Source organism: Emydura macquarii, unplaced genomic scaffold (assembly GCF_026122565.2).
Source record: "Emydura macquarii macquarii isolate MOO-44397 ecotype Brisbane River unplaced genomic scaffold, CSIRO-AGI_Emac_v2 contig_915, whole genome shotgun sequence".
Classification (NCBI taxonomy): domain Eukaryota; kingdom Metazoa; phylum Chordata; order Testudines; family Chelidae; genus Emydura; species Emydura macquarii.
In genome coordinates this window covers 505809-532492 of record NW_027131052.1, presented here as the reverse complement: position 1 = coordinate 532492, position 26684 = coordinate 505809, and the positions used below count along the sequence as shown (strand labels likewise).

Here is a 26684-nt window from a genome sequence, read left to right as displayed (position 1 = left end):
GTAATGAAGGAAGGGGCTATTCTGCCCATCACTGCCATGAAGGGGCCTTAAAGAAAGAGACTCTGGGGAGAAAAATTGGCTTCACCATCCTGGCCGCCACCCCCACTGTCTCCTGGGTCCCTGGCCTTCACCATCCCGATCCAGAGAGCTGTCCTGACCCAAGCAGGCCAGACGAGGGACCCGGGTGACTTTTCCGTCTCCACCGGCTCCAGCTGAATCCCAACCACCGCCGGGGCCCTTAGCAGCAGCAAGAACACCTCCAGCCCCTCTCCACTCGCTTCGTCACTTTTCTTCATTACCATCTCGGACGCCATCACAAAGATTGGCAGGCCAGGGGGCTTCTCCTTCTACAATCTCTCTCCAGCTAGCGGGAAGGGAAGGGAAGGAAAGGAAAGGAAAGAAGGGCTCCTGTTACAATGACAGCCTCCTTTACATTGTGTGTTGCAAAGTCCCGTTCCATGCTTGCCAGTGCCCTGTAGCAGGCTGTGGGAGGGTGTCTGCCGTGGTGCCAGGCAGGCCGCCCTGGGCCTTGTTTAACCCTGTTTAAGGCTGGACAGTGGCTGGGTGATGCTAACACCTTTGACTAAATTCAGACAAGGCAGCTCTCTGCTGCCATCCGTCGGGGAGCCAGGAGAACGGACCTACCAGGCCAGGCCTCATTTGCATTTCATTTGGGTGACAGTGTGGGGCATTTTGGTTAAAACCCAGCTGCGTTTGGGGGTGTAGGAAGGTGCAGTGGCCTTCCTCCGAGCTGGGGCCCGAAGAAGGGCCACAACCGCGGGGCCAGACAGAGAAAGGGCCAGCAGCCCAGTCTGCCCGGCAACCGGGAGGCCGGCTCGCGATAGGGCCTGCTGGCCGACCAATCCAGCACCAGAGGGGCGGAGCTTCAGCCAGGGCTGAGACTACAAAAAGCAGGCCCCAGAGCTCAGAGAGGGGGAAGTTGTTGCCGGAGGCAGACGTGTGGCCCCACCAGCTACAGCTGAAGCCTGAACTGGGCCGCTCTGCTCCACTCCGCTGACCTGAGTGAGCGCCTCCCGGGGCGAAGACCCCAGGAGCAGCCCCAGTGACCACCCACTAAGGGGTGGGTAGGATCCCTGGGCCCACTAGACTGGCCAAGGCCTACAGGCCCCCAGGACTGGGCCGAGCCCGTAGGCCCTAGTGACTGGACCGAGCCCCCTGAGCCGGAGGGCTGGGAGATCCCCCCTGAGGCTGGGCCTGACCTGGAGGAGCTGCCTGAGGCCGAGCCATCCCCTGAGCTCTGGGACCTGGAGTTGCTGCCCCTCGCCGAGGAGCTCCTGCATTGCCACCGGTGGATGCAGAGGGACTGGCGAGCCTGCCGCGGGCCGTGTACCCCAGCGACACTGAGGATCCCACCGATACAGGTACTTGGGGTTACGGGCAGGAAGTGGCCCAGGGGCAGCCATAGCCGTGGCTGAGACAGGGGCAAGCCTGTTGGCGTGTTGCAGCGGGAGCCCCGCTGACTGAGTGGCAGCGTCTTTGCCACTGCCAGGGCCCTGGGCTGGGACGCAGTGCAGACGGGTGGGCCTGCGTCCCCCTCCTCTCCCCCTTGTCCCTGCCACCCCGGGAGTGATTGTCGTCCCCTGCGCTCCCGATTTGATAGACTGTTTGCCTGCCCGCCCTGCCTCAGGGCCGGGGCACCAGACTCAGATCCACAGCGGACATTCCCCTTGTAGGACGGTGCAGTGGTCTTCCTCCGAGCCGGGGCCCGAGGAAGGGCCACACCCGCAGGGCCAGACAGGCCCCGTGTTACAGGGGGCAGTAAAATGCTGTTGGGAAACGGATGCAGTTCTCTTGTCCCTACAATGTGCCTGGGGCAGGGGTCACCATGACCAGCAGGGCACTGGGCGCGGCGGGAGAGGGAGCCTGACCAGAGATAAAACGGGAGTCAGGGGGAAGGGATGTTTTCCTTTGGGTGGCCTGCTGGAGGGTGAGTTCTGTGCGGGCCCTGCGGATCACTGGGCTCTCTAGAGAGCTGAGACGGCTACAGAACCGCATGGTGCAGAGCCGGGGGCACTGAGGGGACAGATGGCATAGCGCCAAGGCAGTGGAAAACAGCCTGCCGAAGGTGTTCTGGTGTGGGCCCCCGGTGCAGCAATCAAAGCTGAACTCACTTCAGCTGGGTCAGGGGTTCCAGCCCCCAGGCCACACTGGCCCGCCAGAATCCTTGTCCTCCTTCAATCCCAGGACAACAAAGCGTGAGTGGGGAGCTGGGCCGAGGGAAGTGGTGAGAATACCTGGAGGAGGACTGAGGTTGTGGCTCTCTCTAGGCATCCTGGAGGAGTGGGAGTCTCACCGAACATTCACACATGAAGGGCAGGCTTTCCCAACCCTTCCCCTGCACCTCCTAGTAACGGTCCCTGTGTTTTAACCCCTAGACTCAGGGCTTGCATGTGGGGAAGCCCACGCACGGGGATAGATGTGGTATCCAGATGCGAGCCAGCAAAGGAACCCTAGAAAATCGAACTGGGTCCTTTTTCCTGCTGACAACTCTTGGCAAAAGGGCTGTATCGATAATCAATAGTTTGATCGATCAAGTGTAGATACCCCCTTGTTCTAGGCATACATGAGACACATGCAGTCTCACACGTGCTGAAGTTCGAGCAGTGCAGGAACCCAGCAGCGGCACCATGGCACAATACAAATCACCACGATTCCTTATTACATTCGCTTATAATCCCCAGTTACCCAAGGGTCAGTATTTCTGATTCGTTTATCAAGGCAAGACGTGAACATGCACGTGGGCCTAGCCCCTCGTAGGAATTTGGTCCTGCTATTTCTTATGTTTGGCTTGACAGAGACTAAGTTAAAGCATCAACAGCAATTTTTTAAAATGGTTTTAGATTACTTTACCTTTGTTATTTTTGGCCCTTGGTGGGTTTTGTGGTGTATTTGTTTTGATGCCTTCTGACTTATTCAGGGCAAAAGCTATGACCATTTATGTTTTGTTTTTTAATACATTACACTTATTTAGGCCAAAAGTTTTGAATAGATGTATGCTAACTGCGTAGCTGTCATACAGGATATGGCCTGTAAGGTACCTTGTATTACAGCAAAATATATAAATTTATAACTTTATTATAATTACACAATTATACTTAAATTACCATTTATAAAAAAAATGTTTATATAATGCAAGCAAGCGGGCTAGTCCTATGGCTACACTCTTGGATAAAAGGCCTTGAGTTTGTGGCTATAGGCAACCCCGCTCTGCCCCTCTGCATTCCCCCATCTCTCTGGGTCTGGGCCAGGGGCATCTGCAGACAGATGGGATGGCCCTGGTTGCACCAGGCGGCTCAGGCTCTGCCTGGCTTCCCATGATTGTGCACTCAGGGCAGTTTCACAAGCACTGGGAGGAGGAGAGGTTCCCTCGGGGGAAGCAGCTCCGTTGCTGCTGAGCTACGGTTGAGTGCAGGGGAGGCTGGCTCTTTGGCTCAGCTCAGGGATGGCCGCTGCCCTGGACCAGGAGCAGGACAGCCACAGCCATCAGGCCTGGAACAGGCCCCAAGCCAACAGGAGTCCAGTCTCTGGGCCTGGGATCATTGTGACACTCCCCCAGTAGGCAGCTGTGGGGCTAGACAGACACCTGCACAGAGGGGACAGTCCAGCAGAGGGTTCACTTTATTTACAGGGTGTTAAAAGAGAGCCACTCTTATATACAGACATTACCATAGCCGTGAGGAACCCGCTGGACCAGGAGCCCTGGCTGGAGCCAGCAGGCTGGGAAGGAGGGGCACTCCGGCTGCTGCTAGCTGAGCCGGTGCCCAGGGTTGCAAGCTGGAGTCACTGTCACTGAGAACGCACAGGAGGAAGTCCTGCTGGCCTGGCCTCTCCCTGCCGTGAGCTCTAGCCCCACACCACCCTGTTACAGCGCACGGAGACTGGGGCTGCCCCTTAGCGCTGTGCACCCCTAGCACAAGGCATAGACTCTTCCTCCCTGCGGGATCACACTCGGCACCCCAGCTCCCGGGCCAGCAGGAAGGCAGCCCACAGCCCTGGGCAGGGAACCTTTGCCTGCAAGCTCCTCCAGCCACGGCAAGAGCAGCAGAGATGAGAAGCTTCGAGCTGTCGCCCTGGCAGAGCCACACCGGCCGGCAGCCTGGGGTGCAGGGGCTCGGCCCACGCCACTGAGGGTTGGGGACTCATCATGCTGCTGGAGGGAACAGGTTGCTTGTCGCTGCAGGACTTGCTAAGGGCACCAGGACCCAGCCCAATCAAGCTGGTTTCCCACTCAGTCCAGCTGCAGGGAGCGAAGTGACGCAGGCGTTTGATCTGGGAGGAAAGGGGCTGCCCCCACCCCCACGCTGCAGCTAGAACCGGTTCCTGCTATCCTGAAGCCCAGCTCCCCCCAGTTCAGGTCTGGCCAATGGAGCAGCGGATCCCGTGCAGGGGCGCTTAGAAGCATTTGCATGGATAATGTTCAATGCGAGCCATCCTGGCTGCCCCTGCGGGCAGAGCCCCCGGCCCGTCACCATTACAGCCAGGCGGCGCTCACATCTCGTCGGCACGGTGCTGCTGGATCACGACGCTGGTGGTGTGCTCCACCCACTCCTGCTTCTTGGGCACCCAGGCTGCTGGCTCCGCTGATTTGTGCGGGGGGCTCCTCCCAGGAAGCTGCTCTGGCTGCTGCTGGGGGGGGCCCAGCTCAGAGCTGGCTCCTGCTGGAGGGTCGGAGGATGAGTTGCTGTTGACGGCAGATCTGTGCTCCGCCTTGGGTGGGCTCTGGCCCCCCTCCCGGGAGTGATTGAGGCTGCCCAGCCGCAGGGCCTTCTCTGATTCCAGGGCCAGCCCTTCCAGCGTGCCCTCCTTCTGCATTTCAGGCACCTCCACCTGCTGGGCGGCTGCTGCCTGAAATCGAGTTGTGTCACTCGGGTACTCACGGATCTGCCGAGACAGCACTGCAAGAGAGAGGAGAGTCAGCCTGGTCGTGCACCGGGGGAGGGGGCTGAGCCCAGGCTCTCCTGGGCCTGCCTGTGCGGGACAGGACAGAGCAGCTTCGGTAGGAGTTTGCAAAGCGACAGGCCAGCAGACAACCCACAAGCAGGCATCAGCGTGAGCAGCCCCGAGCACCATGTACAGGAGCCGCGCGCATGGTGCAAGGACTGGGGAACCTAGTCTGCTGGGCTGCGTTACCTGGAACGGTTCACCCCTCAAAGAGTTCACAATTCTGCCTCGCCCCATGCAGCCAGTCACTCACCTCCTCTGAGCTCCGCCTGCTGTACTCTGGCTCCCAACGGATAGAGACTGGGTGAGAGAATGAGACAGAAGGACAGGAGCAGGACCTGGAGAGAGACAGTCAAGCCCTCAGCACAGACACATGAGCACTGGGCCCCCGCCAGCCCAGGGTGCCCCGAGCATGAGCCCACATGGCCAGCACAGCTCCTGGGGGACAGGGGCTGGGGCCAGTGCCCAGGCTGCAGAGCCACTCACCATGACGCAGGTGCTGGCGGTGGTGGTTTTGGTCGAGGATTGTCTCACCAGGGCCTGGAGCTTCTGTAGCTGTTCGAGCAACGACCTAGGCAAAGTGTGAAACGCAGGTTTGGGCAACCACTGATCCCAGGCTGCCCATCCCCCACACAGACACCCCATGTCCCCCTCCCTCCCCCCCCCCCCCCAAACTCTGGGAAACAGGCTTAGCTTCCCCAGGGTGTTGGTGCTGACTGACGGGGCTTAGGGTCACAGGGAGATAGTGCCCCCCTTCCCACCCTCTTGCCCCCAGGCTGCCATGGCTGGAATGTCAGGCTCTCACATGTTCTCCTTCTGCAGCAGCTGCACCTTCTTCTGGAGCTCGTGGTTCTGCGCCGTGCAGGTGACCACCCTTCCCGAAGCAGCCAAACAGCGGAGAGAGAGGAAAGAGTCAGGTGAGATCACGCTGCTGGCTCAGGAGAAAGTCCCTAGACTTTGCCCAGGGCCAGGTGTGGAATGTCCTGGGGGTGGAGGGGGGCAGGTGTGACCTCAACTATCCCTAGCACAGCCACGAGCTGAGAGCATGGCCAACCAAACTGCTCAGATCTAGCTGGGGAGCAGGGCCACGGGCTGCCACCGACTGGAGGTACAGCCCTGGCAGACAGACGGGACAGACCCTCTTTGGTGAAAATCACATCCCCGTCTCCTCCACATGCTCACAGCAGTGCTTGGACCCCCCGAGCCGGCTCGGCTCCTCTGGTGTGGGGCTGCCCTGGCACCGAGGCAGCTCAGCAGGAGAGTCTGGCACAAGGAAGGGCTTGAAGAACGCGGTTCCCATGGGAAGGGGGGAAATGGGGCCCAGAAAGGTCTGGCTCATTCACAGGCGGGTCTCAGCCCTCGATCAGTGCTTTGCAGCTCTGCCACAGCATGGTACAAACAGGCCCTGCCCATCAGATTCTGCTCCTCTGCCCCCTGGGGCTGGCAGCTGCCTCCAGTGGTTGGAAGTCCAAGCGCTGGGTGTCCTGCCCTTCTCCCCCATGCCACACGGATCACTAGCCTCAGTGCACTGAGGGCTGCAGACAGACACTCCAACCCAGAGTGCTACAGCAGGGGCGCTCCCCAGACCCACGGGAGGAGCGACACCCTCTGCTGGGCATATTGCTCCCTGCCATCCTGGGGGGAAGTGTAACCCACTGCTGTGCCCACACTACCTGCTCTCCAAGCCATCCATGTACACCTTCTTCCTGCGCCGACTGTCCTGGGCAGACTGCTTGTTCCGGATCTTTCGACGGACTCTCTTCAGGAGCCGCTCCTCAGCCTGAAACAGTCAGCTCCAGTTACAGCCCATGCCGGGGCATTCGCAGCTCCAGGGCAGGAGCCCCTCGTACGCTCAGTTGACACCCGCTGCCCGCAACCCAGCCCAGAGCCCTCACTGCCAAGGACCTGCCAGGGCGGAGGAGCAGCAGCTGGCGGGTCCTGCAATCAGGATAGGTGCAGGAAGAGACTGGGGAGGGCAGAGGTCACATGCATTCCCTGCGATGTCATCTGAGGTAGCCCAGTGCAGGCACGGGCCCAGCTGGCCAGGTGACCTCTGGCCTATCTACAAGACCAGCTGCCTTCCAGAACATCCGGAAACCGAGGGGCACTCTCAGCACAGCAGGGAGACCAAAGGCAGAGGAAGCCCCTGGCCTCGACACAGCTGACAGCATCTTCTGCTGTTCCAGTCTCTGCATGCAGCCACCACACACACCTGCTTCCACTGCTCTCAGCCCATACCCCCTAACCTGAACACGCATGCCAGGGCCGGGTCTCCAGCAAGTGCCTCACTCCAGCGCACACCTGGCAAGCTGACTGGGCCCAGCCCAGACAGGTCTCGAAAACAGGGCTTGAAAGAGCCGTCGGCCCAAGGAGACCAGGCAAAACTCCTTGGCAGGAGAGGAGGGCCCGAGCCATTTGTCCCTGCAGAACATGGCCCCATGCAGCATCGCCATCCGGAGGGCGCAGACAGGCACGTGGAGATTAACAAGACTGGCCAGTTTCATGGCTGGTCTTCAGTCCCCCGTGGGCAGCTGAGGACTATCAAGACTCACTTCACTCGCTCTCCGGCTGCTGGGGAAGCTCTTGGCAGCTGTACAGACCAACCCACATCCCTCCACGCCAGCCAACAGGCTGGAGAGGGCAGCGGCATTCTAGCTGCTAGAGGGGCAGTGGCTGCAGATCACCCAGCTGGGGTCTGGTCCATGGCCCCTATGGAAGATAGAGGCCCCACAAGCAGGATCCCGGGCAAGAATCCAGCACCATGCGCAGCTGATGGGGGTGGGGACAGAGCCTCTCAGCCAGACACTGTCCCTGGCCCCTGGTAATGGGGCTCATATCAGGCTCTGGCTGGCAGATGCCTGGCCTTCTCTGAAGGAATGAGTGAGGGGAGGGGCCATGCACCAGAGTGGTGGTGGGGGGGGGGCGATCTCACCTTGGTCAGGGGCAGGTGGGAAGGTAAGGAGACACCCTCTTTCTCCAGAAGCTGTTTCTCCTCTTCTGTCAGGATCAGTTCTGGGAACTCAAACTAAAACACAACAAACAACCCGCTGCTGAGAACTGAGACACTCCCTGAAGGAGTCAGCACCCTAGCAGGAGCCTGGCTCCCCAGAAAGGCAGGGAGGTGCAAGCAACAAGGGAAGGCAGGGGCCCACCAGCATAAGCAGTGGGGCCTGTCCATGGGGTGTGGGCCTCCGTACCTGCAAGGGGGTCCCAGGCAGGAAGTCGTCCATGGGCACAGCAACTGGGATGCTGGAATTCTCCTCGCTGCCCGGAGTCTCCTCTGCACTTCCCACGTCCCCCCACACATCTGGGGGGGGAAAGAGAGAGTCAGGCTGCACGCACGGAGCAGCAGCACAAGCACAGCCTGCCAGCTGGCTCTGTGAGGCAGAGGAACACAGTGGGGCAGCTTCAGTGAGCCAGCAGGCCCAGGCAGACACCTCTTCCCCACCCCCTGCCTTTTCCCTCCACGCAGCAAACAGCACCAAGTGCGGAGCAGCTTCCCTGCCAAGCCCAGAATGGCCTGTGGCTGTGGGCTCGCACTTCGGAAGAGCCATATAAACAGGAAGCAAACCAAGCAAGAAGTGGGACCGCTAAGCACGGAGGATGGGCTGGAGGCTAAGGATAATCTAGGCATGGCCCAATATCTAAACAAAGACGTTGCCTCCTTTTTTAATGAGGCTAATGATGATCTTGGGGATAGTGGTAGGATGGCTAATGGGAATGAGGATATCGAGGTAGAAATTACCACCTCCGAGGTAGAAGCCAAACTCAAACAGCTTAATGGGACTAAGTCGGGGGGCCAGATAATCTCCATCCAAGGATATTAAAGGAACTGGCACTCAAAATTGCAAGGCCATTAGCAAGGATTTTAATGAATCTGTAAACTCAGGGGCTATCCCGTATGACTGGAGAATTGCTAACATAGTTCCTATTCTTAAGAAAGGGAAAAAAACCTGATCTGGGTAATTACAGGCCTTAGTTCGACCTCAATAGTATGCAAGGTCTTGGAAAAAATTTTGAAAGAGAAAGTAGTTAAGGACATCGAGATTAACAGTAATTGGGATAAAATACAACATGGCTTTACAAAAGCTAGATCGTGCCAGATAAACCTGATCTCCTTTTCTGAGACGATAACAGACTTTTTAGACACAGGGAATGCAGTGAATCTAATTTACCTAGATTTCAGTCAGGCATTAGATACGGTTCCACATGGGGAATTATTAGTGACATTGGGAAAGATGGGGATTAATATGAAAATTGGAAGGTGGATAAAGAACTGGTTAAAGGGGAGACTACAACGGGTCACACTGAAAGTGAACTGTCAGGCTGGATGGAGGTTATTAGTGGAGTTCCTCAGGGATCGGTCTTGGGTCCGATCTTATTTAACCTTTTTATTACTGACCGTGGCACAAAAAAGTGGGAATGTGCTAATAAAGTTTGCGGATGACGCAAAGTTGGGAGGTATTGCCAATACAGAGCAGCATCGGGATATCTTACAGGAAGATCTGAATGACCTTGTAAACTGGAGTAATAGAAACAGGATGAAATTAATAGTGGAAAGTGCAAGGTCATGCACGTAGGGACTAATAACAAGAATTTCAGCTATAAGCTGGGGACGCATCAGTTGGAAGTGACGAGGAGGAGAAGGACCTGGGTATATCGGTTGATCACAGGATGACTATGAGCTGCCGATGTGATGTGGCCGTAAAAAAGCTAATGCGGTCCTAGGATGCATCAGGCGAGGTATTTCCAGTAGCGATAGGGAGGTGTTAGTACTGTTATACAAGGCGTTGGTCAGACCTCATCTGGAATACTGTGTGCGGTTCTGGTCCCCCATGTTTAAGAAAGATGAACTCAAACTGGAACAGGTGCAGAGAAGGGCTACTAGGATGATCCAAGGAATGGAAAACCTGCCTTCTGAGAGGAGACTCAAAGAGTTTGGCTTGTTTAGCCTGACCAAAAGAAGGCTGAGGGGAGATATGATTGCTCTCTATAAAAATACATCAGAGGGATAAATACCAGGGAGGGAGAGGAATTATTTAAATTCAGCATCAATGTGGACACAAAAACTAATGGATATAAAATTAGCCATCAGGAAGTTTAGACTTGAAATTAGACGGAGGTTTTAACCATCAGAGGAGTGAAGTTCTAGAATAGCTTTCCAAGGGGAGCAATAGAAGCATAAAACCTAGCTGGCTTCAAAACTGAGCTTGATAAATTTATGGAGGGGCTGGTATGATGGGACAATCGAGTTTGGCAATTGACTGATCTTTGACTACTGGTGGTAGATATGCCAATGGCCTGTGAAGGGACATTTGATGGGGAGTGGGTTCTGAGTTACTACAGAGAATTCTTTCTTGGGTGTCTGGCTGGTGAGTCTTGCCCACATGCTCAGGGTTTAACTGGTCGCCATATTTGGGGTCAGGAAGGAATTTTTCCCCAGGGCAGATTGGCAAAGGCTCTGGGGTTTGTTTTTTTTGCCTTCCTCTGTAGCATGGGGCACGGCTCACTTGCTGGTGGATTCTCTGTACCTTAGTCTTAAACCATGATTTGAGGACTTTAATAACTCACTCAGAGGTCTATCACAGGAGCGGGTGGGTGAGGTTCTGTGGCCTGTGTTGTGCAGGAGGTCAGCCTAGATGATCACATTGGTCCCTTCTGACCTTAGAGTCTATGAGTCTAAGAGGGATTCCCTATCCCTTACCCAGGTCAATGGAGACGTCTCCTTCTGCAGTCTCAGCTCTCACGCTCTCCAGCACAGCCCTGTCCTGCTGGAGGGAGTAGCTGTGATCACACTGCACGATGTCACAGCTCAAAGGGCTGCAGGCGAGGTCGCTGGCCGGAGACATGTCCCAGCTGCTGGGGCTGCAGAAGAGATTCTGATCCTCAGAGATGCCGCTATCACTGTCAGGAGGCGAGTGACCCTGCAAGGTGCTTGGCTGCTCTACCAGGGGGCTCAGCAGGGCGCTGAGAAAGTTCTCCACCGCTTTGTCGTTCAGGAGCTACAAAGAAGAGTTGCTACTAAGCACAGGAAGGAGGCCGGCAAGCCCCTCTCCCACGGCCCCACCCAGCCCATTTCTCTAGGCTCTCCCCAGACAGCAGCCTCACCTCCGGTTCCTGCAGACCCCAGTCTCCCAGCAGGTTGGCTTCCTCCCCCAAGAACTCTGGGCTGGGAGCATCATCCACCAAGAGGAAGTTGAGCAGCTCCTCATCTGCCAAGGCAGCCACGTCTTCTGGGCACGACATCTGAGCAAGACAGACAAGGCCATCCAGAGGCTGTGGGAGAGACTCACCCTCTCACCCAGGAGAGGGGGCAGGACCTGCCCCTCTGCCTGGGCACTCACACCGCTATGGGTGCAACTCCCAGGAGCTCTACAGGGCACAACACATGCAAAGGCAGGCCCCTGAGCACTTCTGCAGTGCGGTTACTGGCACATCCCTCCATAGTATGCACGGTCTTAACCCTACCAGCCCACAAGGAGGGCAATGAAAGCAGGCAACACGAACAAGGCACTTCTCAGTGTGAGAGCACTGCAACAAGGAACAGAGGCTGGGCAGGGCCCAGCAGAGCCGCCTAACCCATTCCCGATACGAGACTGGCTCCTGCAGCTTTCCGCGAGCCAGAAGACTCTCTGCATCCTGGTGCCAGCGAGGCCGGCACTCCCACCACCGCCCGGGAGGCCTGAGATCCGGCTGACAGGTGCATCAGCTTGTGACCAAGCTGGAAGGCAGATTCCAGGAGCCTGAGTGGCAGCTCGGCAGCAGCTGCTAGGAAACAGGAAGCTGGTCTGTGGGGCAGTCCTGCTGGGTCACTCCGTCTGCTGCGTCAAAGGAGCAGGAAACAGGGCAGCGAGAGGAAGGGGGAGGCCTGGCTACAGGCAGGGACCCATTGTTCCAGTGAGCACACAGGAACGTCTGGCTGGGAAGCACACACCGAACAGGTCCCCAGGCAGTCAGCAAGGGGAGGAGCAGGGCGACTGTGGGCTACAGCAGGTGATGCGGAAGGAAGGGTCATAAAAGCGGCTCCACACATGCAGAGACACCTCCCCCAACGCGCGCACAAGCAAACCCAGTGGCCAAGGGCATCGGCTCTTGGGCAGGTCAGACAACGGCTGCCACACTCCCCACCCTGCACACCGAGCCGGCTCTGCCACTCTGAGTCAGAGCGCACAGCTGCAGAAGCATGCCTAGAGGCAGTGCCTGAGTCAGGGCTAGGGCTACCCATCTCTTTATTGCCTTGGGTCCCAGCCTTTGGGGCCCATCATGCAGCCCCAAAACGCACCCTTTCCTGGCCAGTTCTGAGCGCTGTGGAGCTGCGGACAGGCATCCCATGTGCAGGGAAGGAGAACTGGACTAGTGGTCTGTGGGCATCCAGTGGCCCGTTCCATGGCAATGAATCATTGCCCCAGTGCTCACCCCCAGCAATTGGCGATGGCCTACACAGATCCTGGTCACCTGCACCACGTGTATTTTCTGCAGCAACCTTATGCTGCTTCCCTCAGCAATCCTGAGCAGTAAGCAGCGTGCTGGTGAGCAGGCCGTGCCATGCCGCCCTCTGCACTGACTGCCATGTCCACATCTCCGTGTGTGCCGCTGCACCCTACAACACACAGACGAGTCCAGCCGCCCCCTGCGGCTGCAATGCACACCCTTCCGGCAGTGCAGCCTGCAGTCCCAGGGGCCATCAGGCCCCGGGATTTAGCCTAGCGCAGGTTTAAATCAGTTTGCCTGGCCATGCCCTGCCACTTTGCAATGACAGCTCAGGAACAGGCTAGAATCCTAGAACACCAGCTGCGCTGCTTTAGAGCAGGAGGGGAGGGGCCTGGGAAACAGGACCGCTGGGTGCTAGCCTGGCTCTGCGGAGGGCAGGGCAGGTTCGAGCAGGGCAACGCTTCCCAACCGGGGGTGGGTGGCAAAGATCACAGGGGTCCATGAGGCTTCGGTAAGAGATCACTTAGCCCCCTGAGCCCCCACCGGCCGGGCACAGCCCCCCGAGCGTCACGCCGACCAGACCGGAAGAGCAGCCCCCCTCTCCCCCAGGCCAGCTGCGTGCCTGGCCGGAGCAAGGAAGCAGCCCCCCAAAGGGAGCACAGCCGCAGCAAGCTCCACGCTGGCCGGAGCAGAGGGGCAGCCTGCCCAGTCCCCAGATGCCCGGCCGGAGCAGAGCTGCCCCACACTGGTGGGGGCCTGGTGCAGCCCCCCACCGCCATTACATCATGGGTGGTGTGTTACAAGGGGCTGGGTGTTTACCGCCCGTGGGGGGGGGGGGGGGAGCTTGGCCCAGTGTTAACTGGTCTGGAACCACTGGGGCAGGGGTGGGAAGGCAGTGATGGCCAGGGGTGAAGCAGGGGGGCTGGGAGCCAGGACGCCTGGGTTCTCTGCCAACTGGGGGTCCATGGTTGGGGGCGGGGCTAGAGCCAGGACGCCTGGGTTCTCTGCCGGCTGGGGGGAGGGTCCAGTGGTTAGGGGCGCGGCTAGAGCCAGGATGCCTGGGTTCTCTGCCGGCTGGGGGAAGGGGGTCCATGGTTGGGGGCGGGGCTAGAGCCAGGACGCCTGAGTTCTCTGCCGGCTGGGGGAAGGGGGGGTCCAGTGGTTAGGGGCGGGGCTAGAGCCAGGACGCCTGGGTTCTCTGCCGGCTGTGGGAGGGGGGGTCCAGTGGTTAGGGGCGGGGCTAGAGCCAGGACGCCTGGGTTCTCTGCCAGCGGGGGAGGGGGCGGGGGGGTCCGGGGTTGGGGGCGGGGCTAGAGCCAGGACGCCTGGGTTCTCTGCCGGCTGGGGGAGGGGCGTCCAGTGGTTAGGGGCGAGGCTAGAGCCAGGACGCCTGGGTTCTCTCCCAGCGGGGGAGGGGGGGGGGGTCCATGGTTGGGGGCGGAGCTAGAGCCAGGACGCCTGGGTTCTCTGCCGGCGGGGGTGGGGGTCTAGTGTCTGGGGGCGGGGCAGGAGCCAGGACGCCTGGGTTCTCTGCCGGCTAGGGTGGGGGTCTAGTGTCTGGGGGCGGGGCAGGAGCCAGGACGCCTGGGTTCTCCCCGCGGAGCCCCCGTGCCCGACCCGTACCTCGCTCGCTCCCTGCCGCTCCGCACCGGCTGGCTCCTTCCAACACATCAGGAATGACGTCACGTCACCCTCTTAGCCCGCAGCTCCCAGCAGCCCGCGCGGCAAGCCCCCTCATTGGTGCGCTGGGATCTGGCTCGGGCCCCCATTGGCCGGGAGGAATGTCACCCAGACAGCGCTGAAGGGCCCCGCCCCCAGCCTGCGCGTGAGGGGGAGGGGCTGAGGGGAGTGAGCGCTGGGCCGGGCACGGCCGGTCTGATGGGGCGGGGCACGGCTGCACCCCGGCCGGTCTGTCGGGGAGGGGAGAGGAGGGACCGGGCCGGGCCGCGCCGCGCCGCTTTCCCTGCTCCTGGGCTGCGGAAGGGGACGTTCCCTAGAGCTGCACCGCACACGTGCAAACCCCGTTCCCTGGGGGACTCGGCTGCAGCCTGTGGCCAGGCCGGGAGCTCAGAGGCCGGCCGTGAAGGGTCGGTTGTTTGTACCGCCGGAACGGTCTGCGTTGATCTGAATCCAGGACACGCTCCCAGAGCTAACGACTCTTGCTTCCCAGCGTGAGCCACCCCTACCTGCCGGGCTAGGAGAACACGTCCTCCGCAGCCCATCTCTGCAGGGTCTGACACCTTCCCGGGAAGTACCCGCTGCTGGCCGCTGTCCGAGATCAGACAGCGGGTATGGACCCCGGCCTGGTGCAGAAGGGCAGTTCCTGTCTTCCTGGAAGGGAGAGGAGCTGACGGGGGCAGAGTTTGAGGATGCCAGGCTTGATGAGGCTGGCAGTAGTAGGAAGGGAGCAGGTTGCAGGCCCGCTAGGGAAGCTCTATAGGTAACTCGCTCCCCTGGAGTCTGTGTGTCAGGACTGGAGCTCAGTCCCTGCCAGTGCCCTCTTCTGCAGCTAGAGGGTAGGGACAGCTGCTCTGTGTTGTGGGGCCTGGGGATGGGGGAATGGGGCCTGGGGCTGAGCCCAGCAAGTGTGGGGTAGGATAGTGTGGGGCTGTAACTCTTGGGGTGGGCTGGGACAGTTTGTCCTCTCCCTCTTTGTAAGTCCATCTCCACTCTTGCTGTCCTGTCGCTTCTCTTCAGCTTGATGTGCTCCTTAGATTCGCTGTTCCTGTGGCTGTCCCTCTCTTCAATGAGTTTATCCACCAGCGGGTTTCTTCACCTAGGGCCCTCACTTGTCCATTTGTCACCTTTGAGCTGTTCACCTTTGAGCCTCAGGATGTTCAAACATGCATTCTCTCTGTCCATGTACTTTTGGGCCTGTATGGCTGGGCTTCTCTTTTACGGTTTTCAGGATCTGCTTTCATCTAACACAGCTTTTGGATCAATTCTCTTTTTCAACAGTTATATTTCCTGTCAGTTTTCCCCTTGATACTGGGCTGGGTGAGGCAGGGGTTGGCTGGGATGGGGCAGGACAGGAACTGGGCATGCTATGCTGTGCTGGGGCAGGAGCCGGGTGGGACGGGGAAGAACGAGATGGGGCAGAGACTGGCTGTGCTGGGTGGGGCAGGGCAGGACAAGGATCATTCATCAATGATCTGGAGGATGGGGTGCATTGCACCCTCAGCAGGTTTGCAGATGACACTAAGCTAGGAGGAGTGGTAGATATCCTGGGATAGGATACAGAGTGACCTAGACACATTGGAGGATTGGGCCAAAAGAAATCTGATGAGGTTCAACAAGGACAAGTGCAGAGTCCTGCCCTTAGGATGGAAGAATTCCATGCACAGCTACAGACTGGGAACTGACGAGCTAGGCAGCAGTTCTGCAGAAAAGGACCTGGGGATTACAGTGGACAAGACGAGGCGGGGGTAGCTGTGCTGAGTGGGGCCGAGCAAGATGAGGTGGGGCCTGGCCATGCTGGGTGGAATGGGGCAGGATGAGGTGGGGCAGGGGCAGGACGAGTTCTGGGTGGGAGGGTGGTGAGTGGACAGGGGCAGGACGAGGCAGGGTTGGACGGGACCTGAGCTACCAGGAGTCATAGGTGCAAAAGCACAGCGGGAAACCCGGTCTGCCTGCCCCTCCTCAGCAGATTGCCCGTGCAGGGCACTAGGACCCCGCTGCCTCCCTGAGAGCGGGTCTGCGGCGCTGCCCGGCCACCATCCCACGGGGCCGTGCCCACAACCAAGATGGCGCCTGTTTGGCTACACCCTGCTCTGTAACGTGGCGGTGGGTATGCGCAGGCGCGGCGCTGAGTGTCTCCCTGCAGGGCGGGGCCGCTCCCTCCCTCACTAGCGGATCGAGTCGCGCGCCTTGGAGCGGAGCAGCGGCAGAGCCGGGCCGGCGCCCCCAGGTAGGCCGGGGGGTCGCTGCACCGGGCGCCGCTCTCCCGCCAGGGGCCGGGCCGGGCCGGGCCGGGGGGCGACCGGCGGGGCCACGCGCGTGCGGGCGGGGGGGGAAGAGACCGACTGAGTCGGGCGGATAGGCTGGGCTCCGAGTCCGTGGGAGGCGCGTGTGTGGCGGGGCTGGGTGACGGGGGGCGGTGTGCGGGGGGGGGGCCAGGCGGGGCGGTGTGGTGTGCGGGGCTGGGGGAGTGGGGGGCTGAGCGGGGGAGGCCAGGCAGAGCGGTGTGTGGGGCTGGGCGGGCGGGGGGGGCCAGGCGGGAGGCCAGGTGGGGCGGTGTGTGGGGCTGGGGGAGTGGGGGGTTGGGGGGGCGGTGTGGGGGGATGGGGGCAGGCCGGGGGGGAGGCCAGGCGGGGCGCTGTGTGGGGGGCTGGGGGGAGGCTAGGCGGGGCGGTGTGGGGGGATGGGGGCAGGCCAGGCGGGGCGGTGTGCGGGGCTGGGGGGATGGGGGCAGGCCAGGCGGGGCGGTGTGCGGGGCTGGGGGAGTGGGGGGTTGGGGGGGCGGTGTGGGGGGATGGGGGCAGGCCGGGGGGAGGCCAGGCGGGGCGGTGTGTGGGGCTGGGGGGAGGCCAGGCAGGGCGCTGTGTGGGGGGATGGGGGGCTGGGGGCAGGCCAGGCGGGGCGGTGTGGGGGGATGGGGGCAGGCCAGGCGGGGCGCTGTGCGGGGATGGGGGCAGGCCAGGCGGGGCGCTGTGCGGGGATGGGGGCAGGCCAGGCGGGGCGCTGTGGGGGGATGGGGGCAGGCCAGGCGGGGCGCTGTGCGGGGATGGGGGCAGGCCAGGCGGGGCGCTGTGCGGGAATGGGGGCAGGCCAGGCGGGGCGCTGTGTGGGGATGGGGGCAGGCCAGGCGGGGCGCTGTGTGGGGATGGGGGGAGGCCAGGCGGGGTGCTGTGTGGGTCTGGGGGGCGCTGTGTGTGTCAGTGTGCGGTTTGCACAGCGCTGGGGTAACACGGGTCGCAGGGCACTGGTTAAGCAGTGGACGTGCAGTCCTGAGCCTGGCAGTGACTCAGTGACTAGCAGGGGCAGGGTGAGGCTTGTGTGGGAGCGGGGACGGTACCTCCTGTCTGTCCCTGCCCTCGCAGCCCCAGACTGCCTGTCTGCTAGGCTGCCTCACTGATGAATTTATCAGGCTGGAGGGAGGCTGGGGTGGCTCCTGTTACTGACACAGCACAGTGGGACAAATGCCTTCAGCAAATAGCATCTTCCCTGCCTGCCCGGCCTGTCACTTCTGTGTCTGGATCTCCACAGAAACTATCTGACAGTTCTGTGAACACGGAGCAAAGGGGCCTCTGGCCGCTGTGCGGCCTCCTCCCCGACCCTTATAGGGAGCAGCACTCTGCTGCCTGGCATATGCCGTCACTACCAGTTTGAAGTTGAAGCTGTCGCTTCCTGTTTTAGCTTCTCAACCATAGCTTGCTTCTTTCTTCCTGTGGGACGTGCAAGCAGCAGCATGGGGTGGCAGGCAGCTGCTCGTTGGCTGTGGAGTGAAGTTTCTCTGCTTTCCAACAGAGCCCTGACTCAGTGATGGCCATGTCTGGCTCTGCTCAGTTGCTCAGACTGACTCTCCTGCCATCTTGTTAGTTACGGTAATGTTTGGGTTAACAGACCTTGTGGGATGTACTGGTGACTAGGCAACTTGCAAAGGTCCAGATCTTAGGCCTCATCGGTTTCTGCAGAATCTGAGCTTTCATCTAAAAAGTTCCCCAAGAAACCCACAAATTCTAGCCCTTCTCTGAATGCGCTTGGGTGCTGCACTGTGCTTGAGGCTGCAGGCAGGCAGCTCTGGGGCCTCAGCTGCCTTTGGGAGTTTCCCAGAGTGAGATTAACAAAGCCACAGGAAGTTTCAGGGCTGCTCTTTGGGCTCCTGGGGACAGTGGGTCAGCTGGATGTTAAGTCTGATACCACTGTCATACTGCTGGTTGGGGAAGGCTGAGTGGCGCAGCCAGAGCTACTTGCAGTGAGGGGGACCCAGAAATGGAGGCTGGGGGAACAGCGGAGTAGTGGGGGATGTCCCCTAGGAGCAGCCGGCTGGTTGGGTGGTGGTACAGCTCTTTCTTCCTGCCAGGAGCTGGAGATGTGGTGTAAGAGAGCTTTGAATTGATCAATCCCCATCTAGCCAGAGATGAAGCTGAAAGATGCTTCCAGACAGGGTCCAGTTATAATATCTGCTAGGATCCACTGCACCCAGGGCAAAGGGTTGTGCTCTGACACCTGACTGGATGGGGTGAGGAGCTCACCTCTCACTGGTTTCTCTTGGTGTGGGTCTGCTACACCCCTGTGCAGTGGCTTGGTTGCTGGCTTCCCTCAGTTGTGCAAGCTGAGCCTGGCTCTAGCCCCCTCTCTCTGGCTGCGATACTGGCAGTGTTGGGCTATGGTGGACTTCCTTCTGTGTCAGGTTCACGCACTGGCCATGCTCCTCCGGGCCCACCGCACTCTGCTGAATCTTGCTCTCCTGGGAAACACCAAGGCTTCTCTCTCCTGGATGGGGGTTTATTTCCCCTCCTTGTCTGCTTCCTGCTCTGCTGCTGTCTCTGCTGAGCTGAGTCAGGCTCTGCTCACTGTTACTCAGGCTGGAGGAGATGTGGCTCTGAGGAGCTGAAGCTGCCTATGCTGAGGTGGGGTGGAGCCTGCTGCCTCCTGCCAGGAAATGCAAGAGAGAGGCTGCTGCGTTCATCTGTCTACAGCTCCAGCTAGAGCTCAAAAACACTCCCTTCCCCCAAAACCCCTCTCCATCTCTCTTCTGGGAGAACAGTCGGGGAGGGGCAGCAGAAGTTATTTCTCTCCCCCCCACCCTCCCTCGCTGTACTGGCTTTTGCACAGGCTTGTGGCTGCAGCTCCACTGGAAGTGTTGCCTGGAGCGCCTGCGTCTGTCTTAGTCATGCTACTGATTCCATGCCTGTGGGATAGGGTTTTGTGGAACAGGTTTGTCTGCTGAGAAGTGCCTGCAGGGGGGGATAGGGCAGGTGAAATGGCCTGGTAGGTGATAGCTGACCTCAGAGGGAGTCCTGCAGTTTGCTGTTGGTATGCACAGTGTGGATGCTTTTGGGGAGGGAGGGCTGCTTTGGGGGCCGCAGGGAATGGAAAGGGGGTTCTGGGGAATCTCTCATTAACTTTCTTGGTGTACAAAGTGTAGAACATAAGGCTTCCCATCCCGGAATCGCTGGCAGCAGGAAAGTGGGTGGGCAGCCTGTGGGGGAAGCGGGTGGGGGGGAAGGGTACTGTGCCTCGAGGCATGTCTATTAACGTTAATGCCCATCGCACAGGAGTGAGATGACCCTGTCCCTTGTTTCTCTGTAGCATTCAGCTGAGACAGCTGGATGCCATGTGTACCTCTGCATACTGGCCCATCCATCCTGGATGGAGATGTGTCTTGGTTCCCCTGCCGGCTGAATTGAAGCTGCTGCTGCAGCGGTCTGGTGCAAGGCCTGGGTGGGTGGTACTTAAGGTCAGTTCTAGTGATGGGTGTATGTGGGCAGCTGATTGCCTCCAGCATGTGGGGATGGGGGGTGTATGCCTGCTTTGGAGAGAGGGCATTGGCCCATCTGAAAAAGGCAATCTCAGAAACTGTCCAGGGGTTCTTGGCCCTCTCACTGCCCCTTTTCCTGTGAGGGGGCATGGCCTTTCTGAATGACCTGTGAGTACTCAGGGGTGGAGCAGCGGGAGGAGGTGTAGAGTAGGAAGAAGTGGGAAATGGTTATGAGGGTGGTAGCAGGTTATGCGCTGGCTCGGGGGGTATCTCTGCCTCTCCATCCGTGGACACAGCCACACTGGTCGTTGTGCTGAGTGCTTGAGCAATGTAACTGTTTCTGGCTAAATAGGCGATTAATGGTTGTGCATGACCAATCTAATTGGGTAGCAGGGCCAGCAGCCACGGTGAGCTAGGCACTTTCCATCTTTAGTAATTCTCTCGCCCTGTGACTCTTCCTCCAGGTTCCTCGCTCCCTCCCCCGAGTTCGTAGCTCTGCACTGTATAAGGCTTCCTCCGCACATTCCAGTTGCTGAGCTGTAAAAGCACTGGGGTTTACTCAACACCCTCCCAGGAAATCTCTCCCCAGGGAGGGAATCTCCTGGTGATGGGCTGGATGGCCTACCCTAGAGTGTTTAGTTTGCTGCCTTGTTTCACCCCTGCCTATAGCGTCTCTCACCTGCTGCTGGCATGGATAAACTGGGTCACTGAACTCACAAACCTTTATCTTTTTGAGCACGGTCATCTCTTCAGGCCAAGGGTTGCAGACTTGGAACTTTAATGGGGCATTCCCTTCTAGTTTCCAGTGCTGCTTTGTTGCTGGAGTGAGTTCATCCTCCTGAAACCACCCTTGCTGGCAAGGGTCTTCTCTCAGACTGTGATTTCTCCCATGATGGTGACTCCACACCCTCTCTTGGCAGGCAGCAGTTCTGTGGGCAGTACACATTGGAGAGATGCAAAGTTTCTTTGCTGAAGGCAGTTAGCTTGGCTGCATCAGCTGCTGACTCCTCTCGGGATGTCCCAGGGCGGCTGGAGCTGCTCTCTAGTCAGTGGTGAGGTGGGGGTGATAGATGGCGGAGGGGGGACCCAGCCTGCCCTTGAGAGGCTGGAGGGTCCCTGTTGGACAGAGCCCCTGTGGGACAGCAGTACGGTGTCACCTTGACACGCTGCTGTTTTCTCTGATGTCAAACCCCATTTCCAGTGAATTATTGATGGCCTGATGAAGGTGGAGTGGGAGGGTTTGGTGATGAATTGAGACATTAAACCTTAACTGTGGGAGGCTGCCTGAGAGGTTGAATACTCCAGGAAGACAATTGATGCCCAAGCTGAGGAGCCTATTATGCCTCAGAAGTGGCGTCCCAAATTTGCAGTGGCTTCCGAGCCCCTTAGCCTTGACTTGCCCCACAGGATTTGTCAGGGTCTTTATCTTATTGCTGTTATTGTGGATGGTAGACTCTGGGCCTGAGGCTGGGTGACGCGCTTTATGCACATCAGTGTCAATCTGTCACTGGCTCACTCCTGCCCAGAAAAATGCTGGCTGGGATAGCAGAGGCAAACTTGCAAACATTTGCTCTTCTGTTTGTTCATGGACTTGGTCAGTTCAGCTGGCAGCTGTCACCTCTCACCCTGATCAAAGTCTCATCATAGCTGCACTTTCCTTAGGAGCAGGACCAGTGTTGCATGTTGGCACAGTCTGTCTCCCCAGCTCATGCAGGGCACTGGAAGGGGCCCAGGAAGCCTGGTCCTTCAGGGCCCCATGTGTTATTTCAGGGATCCCTAGCCCTTGTCTACAGTTAGGGAAGGCTAGCAGGGTTACAGCTCCACCGGTGGGAGTAGAAGTGCTAATGGGACACAGGCATTTTTACCCCTCAGCCCACTCCAAGCAGCACTAGGCAGTGTGATGATAAACACTGGTGGCTGGTCTACACTGGCATGCCCACTGTTCCTAGCACCAGGTCTAGTGCTGAAGTATGAGAGGAGCTGTCTGCATCACAGCACACCTGTGAAATCGAGTGAGCTGGTTCTGCTACCCAGGACAGTGTCAACCAGGGCAAGTCATGTTAAGCATTGTCACTTAGGAAACACCTACGCTGCCGTCAGAGGTGCTTTTGTAGCATATGTAGGCATACCTGAGCTAGCTTTAGTGTAGGTGTCACAAGTACCAATACCAGTGAAACTGGCAGCATGGCCTAGCCAGCGCAGTAAGTATGCAGGGTCGTGGGCGGGCTTGCACAACCTGTGCTGAACTCCATGCTGCTGCAGCTTCGCTGCTGTTGGTCTTCACACTAGCTGAATGGTGACTATGCTGACTCGTCGTTCCTGCTCAGCGTCATGAAGGTGTGCAGCAGTGCATACGCTGGTGTGGCGCTCTCCGTTTGAATTGCGTTTTGTGATCCCAGTTGAAAGAAGACGCATGTGATTAGTTTAATTTCCAGTTGGAATGAGATGCTGTGCGTCATCACTTGCATCTTCCATGCAGGCTGTGTTCAGCTGCTTTGTACAGTGATCCTGGATGGGATGGAAATGGGGGAAGGAGGAGCTTCCAACACCACCCATCACTATGGCTTGTCATGGCACCATGCCCGTCTCTAGAGGTTCTTGGCCCCTGCTCCTCCCGGTGCGTTTTCCAAATATCCACTCAGCCCTTGGACAGATGATCCAGATATCCAGGGTTCAAGATGCACTTAGAAAATGACACTTTGGGGATGGAGAGCCTAGGTTTTGGTTTGTTGGTTTTTTTGGGGGGGAGTGGGGAGTTCGGGGGCTGGGAATGCAATGACCCCTATCTATCCCTGTTACTTCAGTGTCACATGACTCAGGCTCTCTGCAGTTTGCATCTACCCTGCTGTACTCAGTGTGGGATCAAAACAAAGGGCGTGCAGTAACAAGTCATGCTCCCTCTTGTGTTGCTGTAAAGACTGGGCTTCATAGAGGGGGCTGCATTGAGCATGTTCGACAACTGCTTCCTCTTGTGTAGCTGCTTCCCCTCCTGGGATCCTTCCTCTGCTGGACTGAAGGAGAGCAGTGTGCCCCTACTGCTGGCATGGTGGGGGTCCAGAGTTCGCTAGTCGGGTGGTCCCATCTTGTCTGCACACATTGACACAAGCCCCTGGGTGGGCCCATGAGAGATCCCGTGTTAGTGCTGGTGTGCATTCCACAGGGGCTGCTCTTGATGTTCGCTCTCCTTGGGGCCTGACACACTCGGCTGGCGTAGGGGGTTGGAGCCAATTATAGCTGCCCAGCTCAGCAGGAGGGGAAGCTCCCAGCCTGTGCACGTGGCACACTGGTGCCTCTGTGGCTATTTCTAGCTAGTGCTGTCAGGGCCCCTTCCCAGCCTGGCAGCATTTCCATTTGGGCCTGTGCAGGGCTAGGTGCCTGGGGGAAAGGGGCTGCTGGGGGAGGTGCCAGTAGCAATTCATCTGGAATATGGTTTAAACTGTGTCAGTTATCTGGGTGCTTCGCTGTTGTTTCTGGGACCTCACTAGCACTGGTGGAGTCGTCTCCTCCGGTGTGTGAGCTCCTAGCACCGCGGCTGATTTACGTGACTGGCCCAAGGTCACACTGGGAATCAGTAGCAGAACCAGGAGTAGAACCCCGATTTCTGGAGCTGAACTACAGGACTATCCTGTACCTGGCTCTGCTGCCTGAGTGCTAATCTGCCCCCCCCCCCCCTCCTTCTTTGGAGCTAGCAGTGGAGAGCTGGGGGAAGGAAGGGGCACAGACATCTTCTAGAACTTCCCTCCCCCTTTGCCTAGCCATGTGACAGGATTGCTGGCTGTGGAGAGCAAACTTGCTGGATTCCTGCCCTTCGGAGCCCAGGAGGCCGAGTCTGGCTGTGCAGTGCCGGTGTTAGTCTGTTCTGGAGAGTGAGGGGCTGGCATTCGTAACAGAGTGGGAGCCCTGCTGTTCCCTCGCTGCAGCCATGTCTCCTGCTCTGCCTTGGAGTGCCAGGGGGCTGGGGTCCCCAGATACTCTTGCGAGTTCTGCTCGCAGGACTGGTCTGACGTGGGTGGCTGGAGCTTTGGCAGCCCTGGACAAAAGGCTGATTGTGCCCAGAGGAGAGGGCACTGGGGCAGGGCACAGAACTCCAGTTCTTCCCCATTGACGAGGGCGCGTCTGTCACGCTTGTGGGCTGAAGTGGGGGGTCTGGCCAGAGTGCTGTCACCCTGGGCAGAATGCGGATGTAACCCAGAAAAGGGGAAATGCAGTGCTGGTGCCTGTGCTGTAGACACAGGGAGGAAGGGCTGTCAGCTGTCTTGTACCCGCGGCCTGTGCGCTGCACTGACTGCTCTCATGGCCTTTTTCAGAGACTGATGGACAGTTGGGGGAGTGAGGGATCCTTCTAAAGAACAAGACCATCACTGCCTGTGTGTGGGGAGCAGAGTGCCCCCTGCAGAGCCCAGGAACCCTCCCCCAATCCAGGGGGTGTCTGGGTGGGACACGTAGTGGGAGGGAATTGTTGTCTCCGTTTCTGCTGTGCGACTCCTGTCTGTCCCCTGCCATGGCGCCTAGCTCAGCAGCCCTGCAGCTGCCCGGTGAGCTGAGCTGCCTGTCCAGCAGGCTGTTTCCGTGGGATGTTTAAATGCTTGGGCTGTGGTTTCATCGCTGCCTTTTAATTCCATATTTGGTAGCAGTCATTGTTTCCTCCTGGTCTCCTCTCCCCCTTCCTTGTCCTTGCTGGGAGAGAGGAGAAGGGGGAGGGGACATTTTTTCAGAGTAATTAATGTTGGTGGAATCTGCTGGTTTCTTGATAAAGGGGCTGGAGGAACCCGGGAGGGTGAGAGACAAAACAGAAAGGATTCCAGTAACAGGGAATCGATTGCTCTGAGTAACAGCACTGCCCTAGCATCTGTGCCCGGCAAGGGGCTTTTCAAAGATAGAACCAGGCGGAGCAGTGGTTTATAGCATGTGTTAGGCTGAGGAGTCATGTGTTGGGGGCAAGGGGTACTTTGCATCTATTCCCCATGTCATTAAGGATATAATTTCATTTTTGGTGTGTGGGGAGTTATTCTCCGCCCCCCAGTGTGTGGGAGCAGGGAAGTCTCCAATGCCTGGGGAACACAATCTTCCCCTCCCACGTGCCACTTCATACCTGCTTGGCCATGCACCTGCAGGGTCCCTGAAGGCCACAGTCTCTGGGCAGCGTCTGCTTGGAGTCAGAGGCACCCCCTTCCCAGCAGAGGGTTCAGTGCAGGCCCACTCCCCAGCTGCCCCTGAGTGGGGTCCTGGGTGGGAGGCCCCCTTCAGCCACCGAGAGCTGCCGCAGAGGCGTGCTCTGAAACACTCTGTTGGGCCCAGTTGGCTAAGTGCTGAGTGAGAGTGGAGCGCGTCCCTGCTTGGCTGGCCCAGCCCTTGAGAGAGGCAGACAGGTAGGTAGCCAGGCCTCGGTGCGAGGGGACTGGCTAGAGAGGTGCTCTAAAACCGCAGACCTGCCCTCCATAACAGGGACACCTGCGGGTGATAGTGTCACCGCTTAGTAGTCACTGTGACTCCCTGCAGGGGAAACGCCCAGCTTGCTGCTGCTTCCCTTGACCAGCCTGACTCCTGGCCAGCATGTGCTCTGTCTCCCGCTCCGGCAGAGGGGTGGAGCCACGGTCCGATGCCAGGGCTTGCTCGGCTGGCAGAGGGGTCGAGAAGGTCCGCAGAACAGAATCGGAGAGTGAAGCAATGGTTCCTGGGAGAAGAGGGGAGTGGCCAAGTCATAGGAAATCCTGAGCCAGGCCTGGGGAATTCAGTCTGGTTGTGGGGAGGGAAGGCACTGTCATTCCCAAGAGCAGACCCTGCTTGTTTGCAGCTCGCCCTGACTGCTGTTTGAATGTCTGCATTGGTAGCGTTTTGGCTTTCATTCACTTGACAGCGTGAGCCTAGTGCAGCTCCTAGATGCCCTGGTGTTGGAAAGGGTTGGGGGTCCCTTTCTCTTGTGCTTCCTGAGCCCCCCCATGCTATTCCGAGTAAAGACTTGAATACGTCCCTAATCCTGATCTGCCCATCTTGGGATTGTTTGCTGTCTAGTTCCTGCCCGCAGTAGGCAGCAGGCACTGGTTCAGCCTCATGCACATGAGCTCTCAGGCCTCTTGAACCCCATTCCGCTACGCCCCCACTGTCGTGGGTTTTCAGTGCTTCACCTGGCCAGGGCAGGGAGCTGGTAGATACTGGGCTGCTCAACTGCCTCACCTGGCCCATTAGACTTTTCTCTTCAGCTGAACGCTTTAATCCTGTGCTCTGACCCTCCCCTGTGTAGGGACCCTTCTCTCTCCCCGTCTGCATGCTGACCCATGGCTGTGTGCACAGGCCATTGGGAGGAAGTGTGGGGCACAGCTGCAGGGGGCTCTGTGCCGTGGGAGCTGGTTGGGAAGCCTGTGTCATTATCCATCTCCCTGACGTCTCTGGCTCCAACCACCAATACTGTTCGAACAGCCACTGGGATGTGAGCCTGTCAGCAAAGTGCAGGCTGCCTGCATGTCTCCGAAAACGATGCCCAAAGCCACTCTGTGATGGGGAGTTGGGGGAAGGTGAGTAGGTGACCTGGAGGGAGGGTCTGGTACCTGGGGATGGCGGGAGAAGCGGTTCTGAGCTGTCACTTGTGCTTTTCAGAAATAGCCAGGCTGTTTCCCCAAATGAAGGGGGGTTCGGAGTGTGGAATAAGTGTACTCCTGCTTTCACTATGGTGATACTAAGAAACCCCGGTTGGGAGTGGGGCCCCGGGGTGCCGAATACCGTACAAAGACATGGTCTGTGCCCTGGGAGTCTTACTAGGAAGAGCCAATGGGAGGTGCAATGGGACACACCAGCCAGGTAGACTGCTGAGGGCGGCAACCGGCACAGGGTTTAATAGTCCCATTTTTAAAGTGTGCATGTGTATCACACA

General features: G+C 58.7%; 2 protein-coding genes across 4 annotated transcripts in view; one reads left to right on the top strand and one right to left on the bottom strand.

Moving 5' to 3' along the window:
- Positions 1 to 3616: 3616 nt before the first annotated feature.
- On the bottom strand, positions 3617 to 14126 carry CREB3 (cAMP responsive element binding protein 3). The gene is made up of 10 exons (XM_067543531.1): positions 14017 to 14126; positions 11071 to 11208; positions 10667 to 10964; positions 8160 to 8269; positions 7895 to 7987; positions 6636 to 6742; positions 5768 to 5836; positions 5449 to 5533; positions 5216 to 5300; positions 3617 to 4916 (listed from the first exon to the last, which is right to left on the bottom strand). The coding sequence occupies exons 1-10, from the start codon at positions 14062 to 14064 to the stop codon at positions 4510 to 4512; spliced, it is 1440 nt and encodes a 479-aa protein (XP_067399632.1). The 5' UTR covers positions 14065 to 14126; the 3' UTR covers positions 3617 to 4509.
- Positions 14127 to 14447: 321 nt separating this feature from the next.
- Positions 14448 to 26684, top strand: part of TLN1 (talin 1) — a 122952-nt gene continuing 110715 nt past the window's right edge. For 2 of the 3 annotated variants that reach the window (XM_067543530.1, XM_067543527.1), the window contains exon 1: positions 16236 to 16300. The gene's annotated coding sequence lies outside the window, so the exon portion shown is untranslated. Of the gene's footprint in view, positions 14683 to 16235; positions 16301 to 26684 lie in introns of those variants that run through there. The other variant, XM_067543528.1, reaches the window with a different exon arrangement.

Excerpts from the sequence above, each read along its gene's own strand:
- CREB3 (XM_067543531.1), bottom strand. The coding sequence starts at position 14,064 with ATGTGTTGGAAGGAGCCAGCCGGTGCGGAGCGGCAGGGAGCGAGCGAG. Across the intron at positions 11,209-14,016 it reads AGCGGCAGGGAGCGAGCGAG|ATGTCGTGCCCAGAAGACGT; the intron begins GTACGGGTCGGG and ends TGTCTTGCTCAG. Across the intron at positions 5,837-6,635 it reads ATGGATGGCTTGGAGAGCAG|GGTGGTCACCTGCACGGCGC; the intron begins GTAGTGTGGGCA and ends TGCTTCGGGAAG.